This window comes from Bidens hawaiensis, unplaced genomic scaffold (assembly GCF_021521415.1).
Source record: "Bidens hawaiensis isolate Kalapana, Puna unplaced genomic scaffold, B.hawaiensis_p1.1 tig00031258_1, whole genome shotgun sequence".
Taxonomy (NCBI): Eukaryota; Viridiplantae; Streptophyta; class Magnoliopsida; order Asterales; family Asteraceae; genus Bidens; species Bidens hawaiensis.
The window spans coordinates 185,635-211,966 of NW_027495271.1; the positions used below are offsets into that span (position 1 = coordinate 185,635).

At 34.7% G+C, this 26,332-nt stretch overlaps 1 protein-coding gene across 1 annotated transcript; it reads left to right on the forward strand.

The window, feature by feature from the left end:
* The first annotated feature begins 12,767 nt into the window (after positions 1 to 12,767).
* On the forward strand, positions 12,768 to 18,183 carry LOC143581937 (putative trehalose-phosphate phosphatase F). Its single transcript, XM_077064617.1, has 12 exons — positions 12,768 to 12,895; positions 15,537 to 15,632; positions 15,708 to 16,136; positions 16,226 to 16,366; positions 16,448 to 16,519; positions 16,617 to 16,742; positions 16,837 to 16,893; positions 16,963 to 17,064; positions 17,145 to 17,222; positions 17,301 to 17,370; positions 17,447 to 17,517; positions 17,589 to 18,183. Exons 3-12 carry the CDS (start codon positions 15,882 to 15,884, stop codon positions 17,742 to 17,744), a joined length of 1,128 nt encoding a protein of 375 aa, XP_076920732.1. The 5' UTR covers positions 12,768 to 12,895; positions 15,537 to 15,632; positions 15,708 to 15,881; the 3' UTR covers positions 17,745 to 18,183.
* The last annotated feature ends 8,149 nt before the right edge of the window (positions 18,184 to 26,332 follow it).

Below are 26,332 nucleotides of genomic sequence, written 5' to 3' on the forward strand. Positions count from 1 at the left end.
GTGTTCAAACTTAAACACTGTTAGTGGCTCGACCTGGAGTCGGAAATGATTCGGGTTTACCGGATTGTTGTTGGTTCACTTTGCGTTTTTTTGTTCGTTTTAAATTGTTAACTTTTTGTTTGTTTTTATTAATTTCGGCACCGTGGCGGACGTAACCGAAACCAACTCAATTCGTGTTGATTTATTACACTCGGGTATTATACATATATTAAACGTTGTTTTAAATATGTTACTTTTTTTTGTATTGTAAGTTATACGAGTTTTATGGGTGTTTGCTGATATAGTCTGTGGGTTAAGTGTCAGTGTTGTCACGAAGCTAACTGATACCAACATAATATTTTCTCAATATATTATTTTTCTTATTATAAGTTATACGAGTCTTGGTATTGCAACGAGTTTAACTCATACCAACCAAATACATCGTCACAGCGTGGCATGTACAAACATAGTTTGAACCTAAGAGCATTCACATCTCATTCCATATACTTTCCCTATAATTTAGTTAAAAAACACCGGGTTATGCTAAATGCACCCCCCCCCCCTCTTGGAAAAACCAACTTTCATATTAACCATTGAAATCATATAATTATCAAATTAGCACAAAAATAAGGATTTAATATTATTTTTTTTACAAGTTGCGTTTTCTTTTTATGATTTCGAGTTTAGGGTTTAGGGTTCAGGTATAGGGTTTAGGGTTCGGTTTCGGGTTTCGGTTTTAGGGTTTAGGGTTCGGTTTCGGGTTTTGGGTTTCCTTTTTAGGGTTTAGGGTTCGGTTTCGGGTTTATGGTTTAGGGTTCGGTTTCGGGTTTAGGGTTTAGGGTTCGGTTTCGGGTTTAGGGTTTGGTTTCGAGTTTAGGATTTAGGTTTTAGGGTTTAGGGTTTCGGGTTTAGGGTTTCGGGATTTGGGTTTTGGGTTTTTGGTTTATTTTGTAAAAGATAAAGTGGTAAAATAAGGATATTATAAATATATATGCTATTAAAATTAAAAAAAGATATTATAAATATTTATAATATTAATATTAAAAATAAATTGATAGTAATACTTGATAGTTTTTAATTTGATATATGTAGTGAAGGTTATCAAATGAAAGTAATGTTGTAGGGACTATTATGTATAATAATAATATTAAGAGCTAATTGTAATTTATGTAATAAGTTCAAAGGGGGGTATATTTCGTAAAAATGAAGTAGGGGGGTACGTTTAGCAGCACCAAAAACACCATTCCATAAATTTATATATCATTTTCAAAATGCTTCCACATTCTCTTCTCTATTCATATCCATAATATAATTCTTTATAATTATTTTCTCTTTTGTCTTGTTATATAATAAATGGTGATTGGAAGATACGTGATATATTATATGGTATGGATCAAAAGTGATTCCCTATATTTAGGTTTTTATTTTATTAACCATATAACTCATCCATATAATAGGGAATGGATTGGAGATGTAATTTTGAAGGTTTTCTTAAAATTTACCATAAATTATATGAGTTTGACAACTTTAGAGAATGAGTTGAGAATGCTCTAAGTTCATGTAATACATATACCGATAAATGAGTTTTGAATAACATATGGTGTGTGTGTATACTTGGTACATATTATTTTTGGTTTTTTGGTAATGGTTATTCTTATTTATAACTAGCAACGAATCATTCAAATACGTTACTGGCAAAATTCATCATATCGGGATACACTCGTCATCCAATCCGGGGGAAACCCTCACTTAATGTCAACGCCCGTGAACACTCGTCCGGTAACACGACAGTACGGTGAGATAACACTCATTTAGTTTAACGATCAAACTAATGAACGCCACTTGATCGTCTAGTTTCTCATCATCGTCCTGGTTCCGCTGAAATTAAATGATGGTAATAGTTATTCTTCGTATTTGTTAAACGAAACTTATTTAAATATTCCGTCTTTGTTGGTGAATTATAGTATTCCACAATGAGTTTAATTTCTGAGTTTGGTGCATGCAGTTCTGCCAAAGATCCAATTAATTCACGCTCTCGAGTTTTTTGTAGTTGTGCACCCACGTGTGATTAATGGTGTTGCCAGTGATTAAAACCGGCAAAAAAATCTCTCGTAACTTGTCATGTGGTTGTGCTTCCCCCAGAATCATGTGATGATTTACCAAACATTAATTGTAACAATATTATTTAATCTTAAAATGATACCATTTTCAAGCAAAACATCACCACCATTTGGCTCAACAAAGCTGTACGAAGCCCTTACATGTCTCCAAGTTATCTTCAGTTTTCGAGAAAACCCGTCTGCCCAGTAGTAAAACCCGAACACCCTCAGAATTGAATTAGAGATCACAAAAATCTCAGTATTCCTTCGTTGAGTCACCCATGCTTCAACACCCACCCACCCACCCAACCCAAGCGTTATTGGATTTGGGTCTCCAAGTAGATTGTTTATAAAATTTAATTTGAGAAGTTACCATCAAACTAATTAGTATTTGTTACATGAAATCCTATAAACTTATTAACTTTCATGTTTTAGATAATAGATCTTTAAACCTAGTTTTGTATCAATAAACCTTGACCTCCTATATGCATATATTCATCTGACCTCCTATCTCGTCTAAGCCACATAATCGATACCACAAAATACCTAAAGCTTTTGAACATCTCACTAAACCAATCGTCAAAGATCATTGTGCGGTGAAGTAGTCATTTCAAATAATTAGTAACTTGAATTTAAGCTTAGTGAACGGCATGCTAAAACAAAAACCATATCGTGGAAGTAAAATCGGAACCCTTAAAACAGTTTTGACGAAATTAATAAAATAAATAAATTTTAATCTCTCATATAAAATAGTATAAATGTTAATATGAATCAAATATTAATAATTAACACTAACATGATTGGGTTGTACTTTGGTTTCCATATTTGGGATGGATAATAAAAGGTAGATTTGATTTTGGATGCTTATTAAGTTATTGTCAAGTGGTGATCTTGTTTAATTTATGGTTTTACCTTTATAGAGTTACATGTGATCCATGTGATTTTTTTGCTTCTTCTTAATTTCAGGTGCCTTTAACATCTATTAGATGTCAGAAATTAAAGACTCAATATACAAAATTATCATTATGTCTGTTAGACCATTTGTAGTGGGTGAGTTTTGTGTAGCGTTTAGGATCAAAACGCGGGGGTACACCGCCTCCCCCCCCCCCCCCCCCCGCGTTATAAGATTTTTTTTTTGCTACGTTGTGTACAAAACGCGGGTGATGGCACAAAAATCAAAAAATGGACCATTGAATGTTACCGTTGGTAATTAAATAAAAAAAATTAATTTCTTTATATATTAAACCAACTGATTCCCAATCAAAACTTATCAAATTTATAAAAATTCCCTTTCAACTCTACAACTCTATAATTCCTTTACACCAAATTCACTATATATGGATCCTCCATCTATATATAAACAGTTTTTCGGGCCCGACCAAGAAGCTCAGGACGTGGAGGAGGAACTGGCGGTTACGAGTGCGATTATGCTCGCGAAACAGTATATGAGTTCCGTTACGGGTGCGATTAGCTCTCCACCCTCCGTTTCAACAAGAGCATATATCGAACGAGATCGTGCCGAAGCCAACAACCGGTTGATGGCGGATTACTTCTGCGACACGCCGAGATACAAGAACCCGAAGACCTTTAGGCGTCGTTTTCGGATGTCTAAAAATTTATTTATGCGCATCACCAATGATTTGGAGCTTGAGTTTGATTACTTTAAGCAAAAGCCTGACGCTCGAGTGACGCTAGGATTCACGGCTATTAAGAAGGTTACGTCAACCGTGCGCGTGCTCACCTACGGAAACACGACCGACATCAACGACGAGTATTTAAAGATGGCCGAAAAACAACTCGGGACACCTTGGAGTATTTTTGTTACGGTACGTTTTGTTTTTTTTTTTAAATAGTTTATCACTTGTTTACTGTGATCATTTATTTTATAAAAATTTTGTAAAATATAGTAATATTTAAACTATATGGACCACATTATCTGAGAGAGCCCAACGTTAACGATCTACAACGTCTTTACGAGGCACATACAAGGGTGCATGGTTTCCCCGACATGATAGGAAGTGTAGATTGCATGCATTGGGAATGGGCTAATTGTCCAACTGCATGACGAGGTCAATTCACACGAGGTGACCAAAAGGGACCAACGGTCAGCCTTCAAGCGATCGCTTCATACGACCTTTGGATTTGGTCAGCATTCTTTGGTGTTCCCGGTTCCAAGAATGACATAACCGTCTTAGAGTAGTCTCCTGTGATGGAGAGTTACATATCTGGGACCGTTCCCGTCGCTTCATTTTGGGCTAACGATAACTTCTACGATCATGGGTACTATCTGGGTGATGGAATATATCCAGAGTTCGCGATAATTGTTAAAACATTCAGAGACCCGATGGATGAAAAAAGACAGTATTTTAAGAAAGTGCAAGAGTCTGCGAGAAAGGATATCGAGAGGTGTTTTGGTGTTCTTAAACAACGATGGCATTATGTTAAAAATTCTTGTCGTCTGTGGTCTTTAGAAAGAATGAGATGTGCTATGTATGCGTGTATCATAATGCATAACATAATCATCGAGGACGAGGGAAGAGCAATATGTCCAACTTTCATACCGGACCAGGATCCACCGCGGACTCCGGCAAGTATGGAGCAACGACTCGAAAACTCGGATTACGTGCGGTCAAGAGAGATACATAACGCACTAAAGGAGGATTTGGTCCAACATCTTTGGATGTATCGGCCTCTGCCTAGTGAAAACGATGATCAAAACGAGGGCAACAATGAAGACGATAATGAAGACAACGACGACGATGGCGAAGACGATGAGAACGACGACGAAGAGGGCGAAGATGACGAAGAGGGCGAATACGACGACGACAACAACGACGAATAGTTTTTTTTTTATTTTCTTGTAATATTTATTTAATAAAATATTATTGTTATTTGATTATTCTTACTAAAAATTAAAAAAAAAAACAAAAAGTGTAAAAGTGACTTGGGGCCACGTGGCGCATAACCCCTGGATGTGGAGAGTTATGACTACAGCCTATTTTTGTACAAAACCATAACTCTGACTGAGCGCCACGTGACGCATAATCCCTGGTAGTGGAGCTTTATGACTACACATGGTTTTATTAAAACTTACAGTCTTTTAATTTCTTTAGATATTAAAGAGAATTTGTTTTGGACAAAGTTTTATGCACAAGCTAGTTTTAACATATAGGTTTCACAAAGTGTTAGGCTTCTAAAAACATTAAGAAATACAAATTTATATAATTGCTACTAACTCTATATAAATAATAAAAATATATATATATATATGATTTATATTTATATATAATTATAAAAACATAAGGTATACAAAGTTTTATCAATGGAAAGCACATTTTTATCAATGTACTTTCTTATAGAGTTATTAAAAATATAAAAACATAAGAAAGTGCATTTTTTATGTTATTCATTATTTATAGCTCTATAAAAAAGTGCTTTGATAAAAAGTTTAAGAGTATTACTTATTTTCCGGTTTATTTAGTTTGTGTTAAAATTGTAAAACCTCTAGAAAATAAAAGTGTTTTGTTTATTATAAAATTGTTGTAAAGACTATCGTAAAACGACTATGTATAGCAATGCTTTATAGGTTACTGTTTATTTTATATCGATTATTTGTTAAAGGAAAATTGGTTATAAATAATCCAAACTATGGCATATTAGTAAATATCCCTTCCAACTTTACACTTGCATGCTGGCAGTACCAACTACATATGCATTTGTTTTAAACCGGCCGCGACTAACGGATGTTAACTCCGTTAGTCTTTTGCTGACGTGGCCATCCGAGCTGTCAATAATTAAATTAGGTGGACGTCTACGTGGCCTGCTGACTGTGTATAACGTATATGTGTAACATTACGTGGCCGGCTCACTTTATACAATCTGTATAATAATACAAGTCCCTAACTCAATATAAATCCCTAACTCAATACAATCCCTAATTCTATCTCAACAACGGTAATACTCTGTAGACGAATAACGAACCCTAATTGCTCGACGATTGAACATCATTAGAGCCAGACGATTGAAACAATGGGTGATAAAATCAATATCGACTTCAAGACTGGTGGGAAATTTGATGTCAATCCTCCTAGATTAAGGTATGTTGGGGGGGGGGGGGACAACATCATTAGGGTTAGATGTTGATAAGCTTTCATATTTTGAGATACTAGGTTATGCAATGGATTATGTTTCATATGAAAAGAAGGAGGATTTGTTCTTATATTGCTTAATACCTGGTGATGGTCGGGTAAAACATTTAAATAGTGATGGAGTAGTAAACGAGATGGCATCTCTGCTTGGAGCTAATGAAAGGTTAGTTATATACGTTCAAACCGAAAAACTAAGGAAACCCAAACCACAACCCAGTAGCCTTGAATCCCAGCCCATTAACACTCAATCCCAGCCCACTAACACTGAAGCCCGGCCCATTATGCAGCCCACTAGCCCCTTAACTCATCCAACAATGCATAGTAAACCACAATCCCAGCCAACCATTTCTCATCCAACATTGAGTCCTGTGAGGTACAGCAAGCTTACAACAAGAAAACAGGTATTTCCAGCTTCACCACCTAGTCAGCTACCACAAATTATCAGTACTTCACCACCAATTGAACTACCACCAGTTACAAACACTTCACCACCAGGTGATAGTAGTTCAGATGAGTTAGATGAAGACTGTGATGATTCTGATGACGAGTCTTACAATGTTAATTTGGATGATGATGAATCTGATGATGAAGAGCTGAGAGATTCAATTGTTTCAAGAAAACAAGTACGTGAAGAGGTTGTTGCAACCCAAAATAAGGTGCTTGAGGAATGGTTGAAAGAAACTGGTAAATTGGTTGATGTAGGTTTGAAAGAATCTGGTGATGCAAGGCCCTCATATGTAGAAACTTACAGCAGCTATGAGGATTCAGATGGTGATGTTAACTCACCTGGAGAGAGTGAAGATGATAACATCAGAGGGAACAAGTACATACAAGATGTTCTAGTTGTAGGTCAGCAAACTGAGTGGGAAAATTTCAAGTGGGTTGTTGGTATAAGGTTCCCTACTAGGGATGCTTTTAAAGATGCTGTTAGGCAATATGCTGTGAAAAATGGTAAAAATTTAGTCATCAGTGACAGTAACAAGAATAGAGGTGGGAGATTACGTATCAAGTGTGTGGCAGGGTGTTCTTTTAATTTGTATTGTTCATTTCAAAAGGGAAAAAGTTGCTATATTGTTAAAGGAGTAAAAGGCAAGCACAACTGCCAAAGGAACATGATAAGGAATAGGCAATTGACATCTACCTTCATTGATAATGAGTTTATGCCAATGTTCAAGGCAAAACCTAATTGGCCTATTGTAGACATTCAAACAGCTGTTAGAGAAAAGTATAAGGTGATCATTAATAAATGGATGGCTTATAATGCTAAAAGGAGTGCTTATAAGAAGCTTCATGGGTCAATGAGGGACCATTATAGTAAACTTGGATCATATATAGCAACTTTAAAGAATGCAAACCCAAGTTCAACATTTGAACTCCTAACTGCCCCACCAGGGTTCCTTAGGGAGGATTCAGATGCATCTTCATCATTGGAGACTTTTTTCAGGTACAATCTCATTTTCATTAGAGTTTATTAAGTTCATCTTGATCATTAGAGTTTATTTTCAGGTTGTTTGTGTGTTTTGATGGTTTGAAGAAGGGATTCCTAGCAGGTTGTAGGAAGGTGTTATGTCTAGATGGGTGTTTCCTTAAAACCTTTCTAGGAGGTATTTTACTGGCTGCTGTAGGTAAGGATGCAAACAACCAAATGTATCCTGTAGCATGGGCTGTTGTTGAAGGTGGAAATAATGACAGTTGGGAGTGGTTTATAAATCAGCTGAGTAAATGTTTAGAGGTCACAGATGGTGGAAGAGGTTGGACACTTATATCAGACCAATAGAAGGTAAGTATATATTCTTTTAACTGTGTCTCAATTACATATATTTTCTAACAATTTTAATGTGACAGGGACTGATTAATGCTGTAAATTTGGTGTGGAAGAATGCTGAGCACAGAAATTGTGCAAGGCATATTTATGCAAATTGGAAAAAAGAGTATAAGGGTGAAGATTATAAGGAGGTTTACTGGAGGGCTTATAATGAAGCTGATTACAATGTTGCTATGAAGGATATGTTAGAGTTGACACCAGATGCAGTTGAAGCTTATGTCAAACAGAACCCTAAATGTTTTTCAAGGTGTTTTCTTGACACTAATACAAAGTGTGATGTAATAGTCAACAACATGGCTGAAACATTCAATGGAACCATAGTTCAGGCAAGATCCAAACATATCATTCACATGTTAGAGGATATAAGAGTGTCAGTAACGACTAGGCTAATCTCAAGGTACACTGAAATGTTACAAAAAGATGTTTTTGTGTGTCCAAGGGTGCAAAAGAAACTTGACAAAGAGAAAAGTTGGGCCCATAAATGTAAAGTATACCCATCATCCCCAACCGTGTTTCAAGTTAGTGATTGGGATGATGTTTCAGTGGATATAGGTAACAAAACTTGTAATTGCAAAAGGTGGGAATTATCAGGTATACCATGCAAGCATGTATGTGCAGTGGCTGGCTTTATGAAAAGGAATTATGAGGAGTTTGTTCATGAAAGTTTTCTTAAGGAAAAATACTTGAAGTCTTACCAATTCACAATTCCACCTTTGCCTAGTGAAAAGTATTGGCCAATTGTAGATAACCCCATTGACCCACCTCCAGTCAAAGCTATGCCTGGACGACCAAAGAAAAACAGAAAAAGAGATCCACATGAAGATCCAAAGAGGCCAGGAAAGTTGACAAAACATGGAGTTCAGATGAAGTGTAGTTGTTGCAAGTCAACATTGCACAACATAAGAAAATGCCCTGATAAGGCCAAGGGTGTAACACCCTTGGCAAACATAACATTGTCCCACTCTTAAGCTATCCCACATCGGCCGTGGACAAGAGAGACCACTGGTTCATAAGTAATGTCCTGCCTCTCCAATCACCAACGCGTTTTGGGCAACCAAAAACAAATCCGTGAGCTCTTTGTGGGCAGAGCGGACAATATTTGTGGTACGAAAGGCCGGGGTGTTACAAAGGGCAAAGCCATTGATGATGGTGGCGGTGTTAAAAGATCAAGGGGAAGGCCAAATGGGAGGTCAAACAAAGATTCTGAAAAGTCAACTCAAGTTTCCCAGCAGTCAACTCAAGTTTCCCAGTCAACTCAAGCTTCCAAAAAGTTATCAGGTTCTAAGAGAGCAAGGGAATTGCCAAAAGTAAGGTTCTATCAAGCTTCACAGAAGTCAACTCAAGCTTCACAAAGGTCAAGGGGAAGCACAAAGGGGAAGGCCAAAGGGAATGATGCTTGATCATTTGAATGTTTTTTTCACTGTTTAATGTTTGAAACTTATGTTTTTTGAACCTTTGAATGATGCTAAACTTAGCTTTTGAAACAATATGTATGATGGTAAACTTGTTTGTGTGTTTGATGTTTGAAACTTTTGAAATTGTGTATGTGTATTTTGCAGTCTCTTATTCATGTATTTTGCAGTCTCCTATTCATGATTGTTTGTTAGTTGTTTAGACGGTAGCCTGTTTAGGGAGGTAAAATGGTCAATATGGGCATAATGGTCATTAGGGGTAAAATTTTCATTAGGGGCAACATGTGAATAGGGGTAAAATGGTCAGTATGGGCATAATGGTCATTAGGGGTACAATGCTCATTAGGGGTAAAAATGGTCATTAGGGGCATAATGTATCAGTTGTGATTGGTCACAACATGTGCATCAACCTATGATTAGGGCCAAAATGTCATTAGGGGTAAAATTGTCATCAGGGGCAAAATGGTCATTAGGGAGGTAACATGTGCAGCAGCTTGTTTAGAGGTCAAAATGTATCAGTTGTGATTGGTCACAACATATGCAGAAGCATGTTTAGAGGTCTAAATGTATCAGTTGTGATTGGTCACAACATGTGCAGCAGCATGTTTAGAGGTCACAGCCTGTAAGATGTGCAGCAGCACCAGTTAAAAATGGTCAATATGGTTGGTCAATATGTTGCAGCATGTATCAAATGGTTGAGTTGACTGTTGTGCAACAAAAATGGTCAAAATGTATCAATATGATAAGTCAGCATGTATCAATATGGTTGGTCAATATGTTACAGTCAACTCAAGTTCCCCAACATTCAACTCAAGTTGCATCAGCCTGTTAAAAATGGTCAATATGTTGCAACATGTATCAAATGCTCATTTATAACATATGGTTGGTCAAATGGTCAATATGGGCATAATGGTCATTAGGGGTAAAATTGTCAGTAGGGGCAACATGTGCAGCAACTTATTTAGAGATCACATATGGTCTTTAGGGGTAAAATGGTCAATATGGGCATAATGGTCAATCGGGGTCAAATTGTCATAAGGGGCAACATGTGCAGCAATCAAAGACTATGTATCAAACACTAACAATCAAAATTCCAAAACAAAGATTAACAAACAAACATTCCATTACTTAATTAACAACTAACATTACATAACAAGGTTCCATACATAACATTACCAACACAGATTCAATTGATTGCCATTAACATAATTAACATTGCAAATGTAATATCCACCACATTGCTATGAGAAAGACCACTAAACCTAAAACACGTTATATAAAGTGAGCCGGCCACGTAATGTTACACATATACGTTATACACAGTCAGCAGGCCACGTAGACGTCCACCTAATTTAATTATTGACAACTCGGATGGCCACGTCAGCAAAAGACTAACGGAGTTAACATCCGTTAGTCGCGGCCGGTTTAAAACAAATGCATATGTAGTTGGTACTGCCAGCAGACAAGTGTAAAGTTGGGAGGGATATTTACCAATAGGCCATAGTTTGGATTATTTATAACCAATTTTCCTTTGTTAAATAACCGTCTAGAACATAAAAGTGTTTTGTTTATTATAAAATTGTTGTAAAGACTTCGTAAAACGGCTATGTATTAACAATGCGTTTTATAGGTTATTGTTTATTGTATTTCGATTATTTGTTAAATATTGTTTTTGATGAATTAATTTTATGCACACGATTCTCAAATTACTATTATATATAACATGGCAAGTGCATATAAAGTATTAAATAATACAACCTTTTGTTACTTTGTATAAATGCTAATGCGGATTATTGTTTTTGTCACATCAACAACTAAACAGATCTATATATACATTATTACAACCCATAAAGTAGAACATCAAATACAACACGTATGTAATAAACAAACAAGTTGAGCGTATTAAAAACATAACTTGTTTATTTTATATACTAAGCCTTAGATACAAATAAAACCATATCATATCTTCTTTCTTCTTTTCACGAGCTCTCAAGTGTTGGCCCTTGGAGGATCATTGGGCCATATTTGTCTCTTCTATGTGATGAACTAATTTGAACCCTTTTGTTGTAAATTGTAGTGGTCATTGCCTCTTTACAGCACATGGAAAATGGGATTAGTCAAAGATTATCAACTTTTTTCAATTATTAAAGTTTATTCATGTTCGAGTTTTAGCTAAGTAATATTCATGAGTTTAAGAATAATAGAATATCATGTCAAAAATCATGATCACTTGTGAAAATAGTTATATAAAGATCATGTGATATGACAAACTTGTGAAGAAATTAGTTTTTATAGTTTTTGTTTGTTTAGGAAAAAGGTAAAAAGAAGGCAATTTAATCATGTAATAATCATAATTAATGAGTTTTAATCAATCGGTCGTACGAATAACATCATAGATTAATCATCGCGGATAAAAACATAAGACTAAAATATAATCCTTAAAACTATATAGCATGTCCTTAGTCACCAACCAACTTTTATAATCAAACACGTGTATTCTTTTTTTTAAAACAACATGAACACAATCTTAATACAAATTGTAGAGGACACGGAGTGGTCCCGATTTCCCTAAAACTCTCATTTTCCTCCAAAATCTTCTTGTGAAAGAGAGGGGGGGGGGGGGGGGGGTTGATTCTGAAACTCCTATTTTTCCCGAAAGTCCATCCCGAGTTTTCTAAGCCATTCCTAGCTTCACTCCATGTGCTCTTATAAATTCCTTTTGTCTACAACTACATCATCTATTTTAATACATAATATTAATATGATTATAAAAATACTTGAGAACACTAGAACTAAAATGTCATTCTTTCAGACCTTGTATTTACTTCAATAACTGATATTCAACACATAATCAAATTTAAGTAACAAATCATAAGAACCACATACACCTTCATCTCTCTTATTATATATGCTAAACACCGGCATTAGGCATGGTGGCCGGTGAGTTTTTCCGTATGGGTTTCCTCATGGGAGATTGGGAGGTGCCGGGTTCGAATATCTAGAGCATCAAACTCATAATAGACAGTTAAAATTTCGTTCCTTCTCAAAACTCAACTCATATATTAATAATTGACAGGCCTGATGAATTACCGCAAAATCAAAACACCTTTAAAAAAATGCTGGAACACTAGAAATATTGTGCATGACATTCACTCACTAAAATATTGACTTATTTATAAAATACTCATACAACAAACTAGACAAATAGATTAAAAAGTTTGCTTGTTTGTCAAGTTTGTTTTGTTTGTATGTTTACCTTCTACCTATATATCAAACTCTATAAATCAACTCACCACTCCTTCTTCTTCCTTCTACTCTCTCACCTACAATTTAATTGATTTCTAGGTTTTCAATTTCATTTCATTTCCACTGATAATAATAATAATAATTTACGCTCTTCAACCGCCTAATTACGCTCAACTGCTCATTCAGGTAACCGCAATTACTGATGCGAATACCCTAGTTTGTTGTCTAATTGATATAATTTACGTGTTTACTGGTGTTTGTTGTTAGGTTTAACCGTTTAACTAATTGTTTAAAATTTGATCAACATTTAGCTTCCTGTATCATTTTGACGGTTCATGTTTTAGCTGATTTGTAAGGATTACTGTTTGTATGTATGTAGATAGTGTATTGAAGTTGGACAGATGATGATTAATGTGTTTTAATCGCATTCGTTTGACTTACATGCAGACACTGGTTTAGAAACAGGTTCGGTTTGGTCAACAAAAGTCAAAACCGGTTTATCATTGGTTTCGGTTCCGGTTTTGGTGGAGAAAATTTCAAACCGGTTCCGAAGCTAAAGTTTCAATCAGTTCCAAACCGGTTTCTACATAATCAGTTTCAAACCGGTTCGGTTTTGGTTTGATTTTTGGGTTTGGTTAACTGGTTTATTTGCCCACCTCTGGGCACTAGTCAGTGTGCACTGCTGGCAAATAATAAGGATTAACTGGAGTGGAATTTTTATATTTAATTATTCAAAATTATATATGTAGGGGTGGATCTGGTACAAATGAAATTAACCTAATAAAGGTATAAGTAACTAGTATTATTATTACTCTCTTTTGAACTAGAGTAATTACACTACAAAAATACGAGGTAGAGTAAGTAAATAGTAATTACTCTGGTTATTTGTACGTTTCTCACATTAAGAGTTGTTTGTACACCACAAAAATTTATACTTATAACTAACTTTTCAGAAGAAGTATAATTTTCAAATACTTCAAAGATTTTGATCGAAATTTAGCCAATTTGGCCACTTTTGACCGATTTTTGACTGAGTTTCACTGATTTTGATTGGTGCCGATTTTAAGGCCGATCAGGTGAAATCGAATCGGTAGCCCTCGGATTAGCGATTAATCGGGATTCTAGAATATTGCATGCAGGCTTCATGCATTGCATTTTTCTAATTTGAAAATTTTCAAATGATGAATGAACATAATAATATGAAAATCGAAGATTGCTAAGGGAAAATGGTATGTAATGATCAGTGAAGTGTCTTTATTTTTTGAAAATATGTGCATTTTGTCTTAATCTAGTAAAGGAGTCCATATTTGTGTAGTTTTGTTGTTTGGTACTGGTTTTTAATTCAGCATGGTTTATGGTAATGGATTTGAGCCACTAACTTCATATATATATATATATATATATTTTTGTATCGAGTTTGTTACACTACAGCTGTCATTGTGTTTGTTTATTGGTAATATATGCTCTCCACGATGTAATTGTTTAACTGTGTTTGCCTTACTGGTAAATAATATATTCTGTCTAAAAACTAGGGGTGTGTGGTGTAGTTTTGGGCTAAAACCAAACCGAAAGCCAAAACTTTGGTTTTTGGATTTTTAAAGCCGTTTGGTTCGGTTTTTTATAAATTACATTTGGCCAAAAGTATTTGAGTTACATATTTACTTTTATAAATTACTTAAAATAAAAAATATCTAGGAATTCGGTTCGGTTTTTTCGGTTTTTATTTGCAAAACCAAAACCGAAGCGTTAGTTTGGTTTTTACAAAAGCATAAAACCAGGTTTTTGTTTTATGTTTTGTTTTTTCGATTTGGAATTGGTTTTTTTGGTTCGGGATCGGTTTTGTTGTTTTCTTGCACACCCCATACAGTTGAAACATATTCACCATACGTTTGGTTATCAGTTATCATCAATTATATGAAACACCCAAAATAAGTTTTATTGGTGAGAGCAATGATTACTAATGGACCTAGATATTAATTTTGATTGGAACATTTCCAAATAAGGCAACTTTGCATATGGGTGATCTCCCTTATTAGAAACAATATTATTGATGTTTTATGTCCCTGTAGTAAACATGACCATTGGTGGGGTTTGTGGTGGTTGCAGTGTCACATCAAGATTATTAACATAGTGTACATGGCTCATTATTGCTTATGGTGGTTGTGTGAATAATTAATTGATTTTATTGATTGTTTTCAACTCATATACCACATTTATGACTGGTCATTGAAGCAATGTGCTAGTGGAAAAATGGCCATACCATTGTTTTTTATTAATAAAACTATCCATGATCATGAATGATTTTTACACATTTACTGGTTACTATTTCTTTGAGGGCAAAGTTTTAAAGATTTTGCTTCACAAACATGTGATCAGTAGTTTGATTAGTTCAAATTTGCATTATGTTTTGTTCTAGTCAGAAATTTGCAGGCATTTGTAAGCATGCAACTAACTGGATCCTGTGATTTCTAAGTTAAAAATATTTGTGATTAATGTTTCTTGGAATCTTGTGAGCTGTGAATTCTAAGTTTAACAATGGTGAAACAGTTAATTTGTGTTTGACAATGGTGAAACAGTTTATAAATTACTGAGACTTTTTTTTATTTTAGTTAAAGCTGCTGCATATTTTATAAATGAATACATATTTCAAGAACATAAATTTTGGGAAAGTGTCAGTAAATCTTCATGCAGAATCTAATATTTTAAGAACATGTTTATGTTATATGCAGTCAAAACTCGACATCGTTTGTACAGTGCTTCTACATAAAATATAATTTATTTTCATGAAGTGTTTTATACTAATGTGACTTGAGTCTTTGTGTCTCAGGAAGAAAACAGATCTAAATTATTGAGTTTTGACGAGACTTCACGATCGAAAATGGGATTTTAGCACTTTTCATAAATGCATAGCTTCGAAAATGAGGTACGCCACATTCGATGATAATAACTTATGAATCAAAGAACATCAACGAGTAAATACATGAATGCTTTATTTCAGATTTCAGGAATTAGCTTCTTCACAATGGACTGCTTAACCAGCACTGGTGATAAGAATACATTGAAAAAGTGGTTTTTTATTGACAAAAGGGTTGGTTAAAGATTGATTGACAGCTGTCATCCCCAAAATATTAAGCATTTGAACTTTTTATTTTTAATTTCATCTTTTGATCAAATGGACCTGAGCTCGGTGAATGCTTCTCATGTTCTTGCTGATCCTATTCCTATAAATCAGACTATTTTAGGGTTTCATTCCAGTGTGTTTTCTTGCTCGTTCTCGAAAAAGAAACCTAGTAAGCTTGATGATGTAAGATCCAACGGTTGGCTTGATGCCATGCAAGCTTCTTCACCTCCTCGTAAGAAGATGCTTAAAGATCTTGCAAGTGAGCTTGCTTCTAATGACAATGATCTTGTTTACTATTCTTGGATGGTATGCCTTCTATACATTATAACTTTATAGTTTATACATGTTTAAATTCTCTTATTATTTTGCGGATTTTGTTTTCTTGTTGTTCAAAGCTCAAGTATCCATCGGCTCTCAAGTCCTTTCATCATATTATAAACCATGCACACAAGAAAAAGATTGTGATATTCTTAGATTATGATGGGACCCTCTCACCAATTGTAGATGATCCCAATCACGCGTTTATGTCAGTTGATGTAAGTAACATCTTCTGAATTTTACAATCTTTTAATCATCGAGCTAAAGGTTCTAACTTTTAACACACATCCCTTTTTAAGATGCGTTCTGCTGTAAAAGGCGTTGCTAAATACTTCCCGACAGCTATCATTAGTGGAAGAAGCCGTGATAAGGTATCACATATTCACAGTACAGTGAAAACATATATAATAAATGGAAAATCAGTGAAACTGAAGTCTTACATTGTTTATGTAAAACATGTTTATTCAGGTTTATGAGTTAGTAGGACTAACAGAACTATTTTATGCTGGTAGTCATGGTATGGACATTGTATTCCCAGCCAAAGGCACAATTTCTAACAGCCAAACAAACTATATTCGTTCTACTGACAAACAGGTATTCTATATATTACTGAATTCAAGTTTATATTTTTCTTTCATAAATTGTCTTATGTTTTGTTGAAGTGGTTTCTTTATGTTTTCTTTTGAAGGGCAAGGAAGTAAATTTGTTCCAGCCCGCTAGAGAGTTTATACCAATGATTAATGAGGTGGGTTCTGTTTCCAAATGTTTATCATTTTCTAGCTGATACTAAGCTAACAAAGGGTATAAACTTTAGGTTTTTAAAACCCTTGTTGAGGTGACGAAGGATATCCCAGGGGCATTTGTGGAAAACCACACGTTTTGTACTTCTGTACATTATCGCAACGTTGATGAAAAGGTGAGGAACTCTGTTTTGCATACTGTTGATGTTTTTAAAAATATATTAGCGTTGACATATGTAATTTATAACTGTTGCAGTGTTGGCCTTTGATTGCACAATGTGTTCATGATGTCTTGAAAGATTATCCTCGTTTGACATTAACTCATGGACGGAAGGTAAATATAAACACTGAATTTTTTTAACAAATTTTCCTTTTTGAATGATACATAATCTATAAAGTCATTCATTTGCAGGTTTTAGAGGTCCGTCCTTCGATTGATTGGGACAAAGGAAAGGCGGTGGAATTTTTACTTGAATCACTTGGTACGTGCACCATAGTTTTTTCATATTTTGTGCAAAAATCACTCTATTTATGTTAATATAATATGTATAATTACAGGGCTAAGCAACATTAATGATGTGTTTCCAATTTATATTGGAGATGATAAAACAGACGAAGATGCATTCAAGGTATAAGTCTAATAGTTTGTTTCAACAATGTTGTTTGATCAAGTCGTTGATTATGTTCCAACTTCTACTAGGTTTTAAGAGAAGGAAAGCGTGGTTATGGGATTCTGGTATCTTCGGTGCCCAAAGAAAGCAAAGCTTTCTTGTCACTTCGGGACACTTTAGAGGTCAAAGAGTTCCTTAAATCCTTAGTTAAATGGAAGGAACAAATGTCTAATACTGACATATGACGCTTATTAGGGTTTCGTTTTTTAAACTTTTATTAATAAGCCGGGTTAAGCCTGCGGGAACCACGGGCTGGGCATGTTATCATTTTGTCTGTGTTATTTAAAAATTCAAGTTATGTGTTTATTGGTTATTATTTTGTTTCTATTGTCCATTTGCAATGCATTGTCCAATATGTTTTTTATATTTTGCGTCTTACATTTTAAATACCAGTTTGGATTCATTGCATTTTATATTAATTTGTGGGCCCTCAAGTCTTCAACCTTCATCCTATGTTGTCGGTAAGGCGGATGGGCCCACCAAACATTGTTGCTGGAATTGTTAAATTTAGGTTTAGAAAGACGTGTGAAATGACAAAACCGCATTATTTAATACTGTGTTTAGACCATCCACAATGCAGAAGTTTGTGGGTTGGCGGACACCTATGTGGCTTGTTGGTGATGGGAAGCCAAAGGCTGCGCATTGTAAATTTGTAATATATGAATAGTTGTGCTAGTTTTGAGCTTGTGAACTACATCATAGGCTGGTGGCTAGCCTTATGTGGGAAACCATATTTAAGATGAATCATATGATTATGTGGTGTGAAACATGAGTTTTGATTGCTATCTTCCTTTATTTCGCTATGGATCCCACTATTGGCCCAACCTACTTCCTCTTGTTTTCTTAGCCCACATAAGTTGAATGAAGCCATAAATTTCAGAATTGACACCGAATTTGTGAATTACTGAAACAAATTTACTAGTTGGTAAATGATAATATTAAAATTTTTATTTAATAAAGCATTCTATAACATCCTAAATTTTATAATATTAAATCTAAATTTTATAATATTAAATAAAGAAAGATTTCGTTGAATGGTCCGGCATTTAATAATATTAGCTAATATTAAACAAGAACGGATCATGGACTTAGATTAATTAAGATGGATTAAGGGTAATGGGCCTTAGGTCCATGAGCTTTAAGGGATATAAATATCCCCTTAAACCATCTTAAAACCCTAACTATCATTTCCATCTTTCATAAATCTCTACACACTCAAAAACACACATACACTACACCTCTTACGGCCGAGAGAGAGGGAGCGGATTCGAGTCCAAAAATCAAGCCGACCACTATTAGATCTTCAATATACGAGATAACCAAGCAAACCGCGACCACACCGAACGTATAAAAGGTATGTTTTGATCCTAAAGATTTCGTTTTTATAAACGTTTAGTCTTGAAACTTAGAACGGGAGTAGATCGGGTATAAACGAAACATAAAGTTGTAAACTTGATGATAAATACGAGTGTAATGAACCCGAAAATGGAAACGACTCGGTTAATGAACCCTTAACATTAGTATTGAACGTTTTTACCATAAAGGTCCAAACTTTGCGTCATTCCGGGCTAAGTTTTATCCAAAAACAACCATAGGAATGATCGCGGGTTAGTCAAATACCATACCCATGGATTTCTCGGTAAAACGACGATGATTTTGGGGATTTAGGATGAACAGTGGCGGCTGCTGCACAACTTCGCCTGCAGACGAACTTCGCCTGCTAGCAAGTTCGCTTGCAAGCAAGTTCGCCTAATTGATAACTTCGCCTAAGGCTAAGTTCGCCTAACTGACAACTTCGCCTAAGGCTAAGTTCGCCTAACTGACAACTTCGCCTAAGGCTAAGTTCGCCTAACTGATAACTTCGCCTAAGGCTAAGTTCGCCTAATTGATAACTTCGCCTGGCATAAGTTCGCCCTTGACAACTTCGCCTGGCATAAGTTCGCTTAAGGTGTAACTTCGCCAAGTTAACTTCGCCTGATGATAAGTTCGCTTAACACTAAGTTCGCTTACAGTAAGTTCGCTTAATGTTAAGTTCGCTTATTGTTAAGTTCGCTTAATGATAAGTTCACTAGAATTGGCAAATTAGAAAATAAATGAAAAACCTAATGAAAAATGTGTTAAGACAGTTAATGGAAATAAAATTTTTCCAAGCTGACCTGACAGCTCGACCCCAGCCAGGGGCTCTGCCTCTTGGACCATGCTAGGGGCTGCCGCCCCTAGACCCCGCTGCCAGGGGCGCTGCCCCCGGACCCCCGTTCGTTGTGGGTTATATAAAGGTAGAAATACAACATGAGTAGTAGTAGTTAATTGATACATGTAAATATTATACAGTTAGCCGTGCACAGCTCAAGAAGGGAATAACGATTAACGGAGAGCGTAACAGGATTCAGGTGAGTTTCTAGCCCCACTTCTGTGTTATGTTTTCGGGGCTGTGTGCATACTCAATATGTTTGTTAATACGCTTATCCTAAGAGATAAGTGTATGCCTTATGTGGATAATGTGAAATGTATGAATGATTGCTCTTTATAACGTAAGATATGAAAGTAAGTTAGTACAAAAGAAAGTATGAAAGTAAGTTAGTACAAAAGAAAGTATGAAAGTATGAAAGTAAGAAAGTATGAAAGTACGAATGAAGGAATATAAGTTTATGTGTATTGTATAATGTATGATTAACTAGAACTCACTCAGCGTAGATGACTTTTAGTATGCACGCAGGTGAGTAGGATGAGGCAGCTCGCTTGAGGAGACACGTGGCACTGAATAAGAGGCTGGCATCGGAAGACTCAAGACATTTAAGTCTAATGTTTTGTTTATTTTGAAAGACAAGATGTTGTTTTAAGACAAGATGTGTTTTTGTTATGAAATGTTTTATGAAAGCTTTTATATTCCGCGAATGTTTTAATTAACTCTGATATTTAGAACTGCGTTTATGAGTAAATCCAACACGAAAGTAGGGCTACCGGTAACGGGGCCTTACACATTCAATTACTAGATTTTACTAATATGTTAGTGAGTTTTGAAAATATATTGTTTAATTTGTGTAATATTTAAGTAATTAGAAAGTATAATTTCTGAAAGTTAATGGTTAAAATTTGTAAGGTTGTACTTTGTTTGTAGTTCTTTATTTTGTTAAAACCTGTATATTACATCTTTTCAATATATAATTAGTTGTTAGACTATCTGCAATACTACATCCAAGAGTTAATAACATAGTTGTTAGTATTCAGGCACATAAACAACAATCTTTCAATGTGAACCAACATAGTAGAAACACATTAAAACCAAAAACATAGAAAATGATGATCACCATTTTGAAGTTCAAAGTGAACTGAAACCCAATCCATTTTCAGTTTTCATACAAATGCATGAAAAATAGTAAAACCAAAAATAGCATAAGCCACATGTGGGTTGGATTGCCAATTACAAAGTCCAAAATACTAATAACAAAAAGGATGCAGGAGTGTTGGATTGTAGATTAATGTTTCACCACCCATGATCATTTTGAACCTAATAACCAACAAATGCAAGAAATCAATATAGTTAACAGTGTTACATATAATAATAAGTAGTAGCTGCTGCTTAAGTCATAGCAAACAAAATAAAAAAAGATGGCTGCAGGTTGGTACCTTTACGTGGTGCATAGCATGGAGCCCCTGGAGGATAAAAACGCCCTGGTACAATTTCTATATCCGTGCGAGGTAACACTGGACGCTTATCATACTTAGTGGGTCTTGTCACCAACTTACCATTTACAATACCAAGATCCGTCTTTTCTGAGATAAACGAACCAAACGTTCAGCGAACCGTTTATGAACCATTTGGCGGGAATAAATGAACAAACATGAACAAGAAATTCCGTTCAATCAGTTAAACAAACAAACATGAACAGAGCCCGATAATGTGTTCATGAACACTTGTTCATGTTCGTTTGTATATGCTGTTCATAAAAGTTTTTTGTACATTTATTCATTTTATCTAAACATTTAAATTATTTTAATTTATTACCCTTAACATAAAATAGGAAACCATATTCTCAAATTGTTTTCATTTTCTTTCTAATTATTCACATTAATGAATCCATCGATTTCAATCTATAGGCTCCGTCGTTTTATTTGTGTTCATGAACCGTTCACGAACACATTCATTCTTTAATGAACGAACACAAACATTAAATCTAGTTTGGGACGTGTTCGTGAACTGTTCATGATCACATTATTTTCTTAACAAACAAACATGACAAGGCCTTGTTCGTGTTCGTTCAATTCGTTTGCAGCTCAATATACCACCCACCCAAGGACAAAAACATACTTTTAATTAAAAAAAACACTCTTCTCTCACTTTTGAAGCTTTAGCAAAGAGATAGCTTCTTATGCAGTTTACTTAGTTATCATGGCAGTACTTTACAAAAGACCAAACAATTCAAATATCTTAACAAGTGGTTACCAAGAGGGGGCCTGCGGCGGACTCGCCCTCCTTTCGCTAGTTTTTTCATTTCTGCGCATAAATTAAACAAGATGAGATTGCAGATATCTTGATTAAGTAAAGCCGAAAGTAACAAAACCAATTTATATAAGAAAGTATACCTATATATTCGAGCACGCGATAATCAGAAGGGAGGTAGTTGTAAGGCTTTTTACCTTTACCTGTTGATTATATGTAAATATATATAAATTGCTCCTGACAAAACATATAGAAAAGAAAATTAATAGATTTTGGATCAACAAGTGGTTACCAGAAGCCGCAGTTACTGGTGCAGAGTCCTTTTTACCTGTTATCGATTAACAAGAAAATGTCAAATTAACCCAAATACATTGCGCGCGCCAAAGCCACATCATCACCAAAAACCAAACTTTTTTCGTATTTATTTCTTTTTATCTTGGATGGGTTAGTTAAAGCCTATATGACAGTGATGTGACATTGTGACAAGGACGTTATGCACTTTTTAGTAAATTCACAACAGATAAACAAGTTGTAACCAATATCTTTGCAGATGACAGATGTTGAACATATAATTATAATATATGTTTCATAGCTTTCAAGTTTCAACATCTAATATAAACCGAAGAGAGTGACTGAAGAAAATATAAACACAACAACAACAACTCAACTCAACTCAAGTAAAACAAAATCATACAATATATGTAACATATTAAGCCAAAACTAATTGTTGATTAGCCAAACATTGAAGAAAAACAACTACACGCACAACAACGAATTGAAATCAATTTAACGCAGTTCATGCCACATAGCATACAATCAAATTCAAGTAAAACATAACCAACCATATATACGACATAAGTAATTGTTGAAAGTTACCAAACGAAACCGAAAAGAGTGATTGAAGAAAAATAATTATAATAAGTGTATCAATTCAAGTTAGAACAGAGTCCACACATAAGGGGCTACAGCTTGGTAGTCTCCAATGGATTGGTCGGACGTATAGTGTGTTGAATGATTTAGGGGCTACCTTCTTACTCAGTTAGGCCTCTTTTGGATTCAACACTAGATTGTCAAACAACCGGTAAACCAAAATAAACTAGTAAACAAAACCAACTAAATTCATATTTTTATTCATAATCAAAATATTAAACAGGCTTGCCTATTAATTTATAGGCTTAAACATGCATATACAATACCAATCCACTATCCTAAAAACATGTTTAATAAAGGTTAAGAACGTGTGAGCATGAACATGCATGGAAGAATGGGACACATGAATAAAGTACGCACCGTTGTTTCGGTTGACGGTGAGAAGGATGCCGAAGCAGGTGAAGGTGATTGCTGTAAGTAGGGTTTGTACAGAAAGTAAGTTTTGAACATTGATGAGGTGGAAGAGGATCATGTTGAATGAATCAAACATGGTGGTAACGTAGATTCTTAAACTCCCGCCAAAGCTTTTCTACTTTTTATAAATTATCATTCTATTGTAAGAAAAATATTGTGGTTAATTTCATAGAATAATAACCAAAAAAATATACATATTAAAATTAACTAAATATATATTTATATAGTGGAAAAATATATTTCTAAAAATAAGTAAATCTTTATACATATGTTTTCAAACTTATTAAACTTTTATACACATCTTTGGAACTCCTAAATGTTCTTGGTACATGATGCGATTTTTAGACTATATATTGACTTTAGATGTCTCATTTTTATAGTTGTTTTTGGGCAGGCCATTCACTTCCAGATATATCAATCGTTATGCTATCATCATTGAAGTGGCTTATAACGTTGATATGCATCCACAAATATACCTATACCTGCCTTGAATATGTTATCACATGCTTCGTGTGATATATTGCATAATCACTATTAAAGCTTACTTTGAATGCATAACTGGTCACAATGAATTCCAAATTTTTTTTAACCATTTTACTATGTGTTTCAACTCTTATACTCGATCATACCTATCTATAAAGGATCCATAGGCATGCCATTGAATCTCCAATAACGCAACACCATTTGCGGTGGTGTGAGCAACCACAAGGTATCCTCTCATCATCTCATGTGTGCTTGTGGTAGCCCTTGGCCATTACAATATATGTTAGAAGACATATGAATCGGTTTTAAGACAATTATGATACATTGGAGTATGTAGGCTTTTTGCACACATTTGTTTATGTATGTTGATTATGTCATGAGCTCGATGAGTTACTAGTTTTTGTTGTGTTCTACATTCTTTTGAAATGCCTCGTATATATTCTGTTAGTATCATATGCATGTTTGTTTATTCATATGTTTGTGATGTTTATCCATTTGTTTGTTAGTATTTAGGTAAACACACACTCTTAATCCTTGTTTCATTACTTTCACAAACTTGACATCTTGACTTCCTTAGTATAACATAAAAATAATCACTAATATGTATTTATCTTTAAGACCTATAATCTGTTATCAAAAAATTAATACACACTAAAACATTCATTCTTTTCTCTAAATCCCTTAAGAAAATAAGTTAGGTTAAAACATTTAATTATACTGATAAAAAGTTAAGCAAATTATATTGTTCTCATTTATTATCGTATTTATTAGGCCATGTGTTCGGTCTTTACAATTGTAATTATTCATCTAAAGTTACATATTTTTTTGTTAAGTAGGCATTTCTTTCCCCAACTATCATTTAAGATCAGAGTTAATTGGTGACTCAGAGTACCATATTTCAGATATTAAACATTACAATTTAAAATGGTAAAACTATATAAACGACAACCGAATTTAAATGTTAAGATTAACTTAGAAAACAGTTAAAGATAACATATTATATTACATGTTACTCGGTTTGTGTTTGAATACTGAATCAATAAATATGACATTAATATGATTAAAATTTATTTTAACCAATAATGTGAAATGTTTAATTACATGTGTCAGTTAATGCAAAAAAAAAAAATTATATTAACAACTTAAACAAAAGAAGATAGTAGATCAAAATCTATGTGTAGTTTCTTTTCATTCCATTTGTTTTTTATTGCATATTAGTTTATTTAAATTTTAAATACATTGACGGATTAAACGATGACTCAAATCAAACCTCAACTAGAAGGATAAAGTTGGATCTGTCTTATTACTGGCCCACAGATCCTAATATCCGTTACTTTCTATTCCATAAAAAAAATAAACATGAAAATTACATTAAAAAAAATAGGGGTGTAAACAAATCAAACCGAGCCCAAACTCGTTCCTGCTAGACTCGAGTTCAGCTTGTTTTAATATATAATGGCTTGAGCTCGAGCTTGGCTCATTTAAAGCCCTCTTTCTAAAGCTCTAGCTCAACCCGTAAGAAATTTTCCAAGCCCAAGTTTGGCTTGAGCTCGAGCATGACTCGTGTACTTTTTATTAATTATTTTATTTGTATTTTTAGTGTTTGTTTTTCTTTTTTTAATAAAGGCTTTCTTGTGTGTTAGGCCATCACATTCTTCAAATTTGGGGAGCCACGTTGCTCACTCTGACCAGTTTATGTTGGTTTAACCGGGCTCACATTATCTTCAGAGTTTGACTTGAGTGTTCCCCCGAGAGATCATACCGTCGTTTACCACTTGACATTCGTTGTGTCACCACAAGAGCAGATTTTCTGAAGTAACACACGATGAGATTAAAACCTAGATAGACTCAAGATTCAAACTGACAACATCATAAGACCTGCCTCAAATCCTTAGTTATGTATATATTTGTAATTATTATTTTTATATATAATACATTGAGGAAAATTAACGTGTAAATAAAATTAACGTGCCAACTGTGAGAATCAAGTAATGTAATTATATATACAACTAGTGTAATTATGTAATTATAGTGTAGTGTAATTACAGCATGGTGTGACAGTATTCACGTTAATTTAATTTCCAGTTGCCCCAATGGCCAGAGAAGTGATAGGAGACCCAAATGTCCCGGGTTTGATCCTTGATCTCGACCGGATTTTCCCAGAGTATCAAAACCTGTCGTGCCTTCGGGCGGGGTGAGCACAACTGGGTTTTACTGGAAACGCCAAGCCAAACTCTGTCGCCAACGTGAATCCTGATCATGTCAACATAGTTGGTCTGAATGGGGTGGTGGGGGCGCGAATGCGCTCTGTGATCTACTAACACAACTGGAAAGTCACCGTTCTAAAAAAATTATAAAAATATATTAGCATAAAACTGATATAAAAATGCTTGCTTGTATGAAGCTCAGGCTCGAGCTTATTTATTAAATGTGATTCAATAATGCCGTATTTTTAACAAGCCAAACTTGAGTAACTCGCAAATGACTCAACTCGTTTATGTTTAA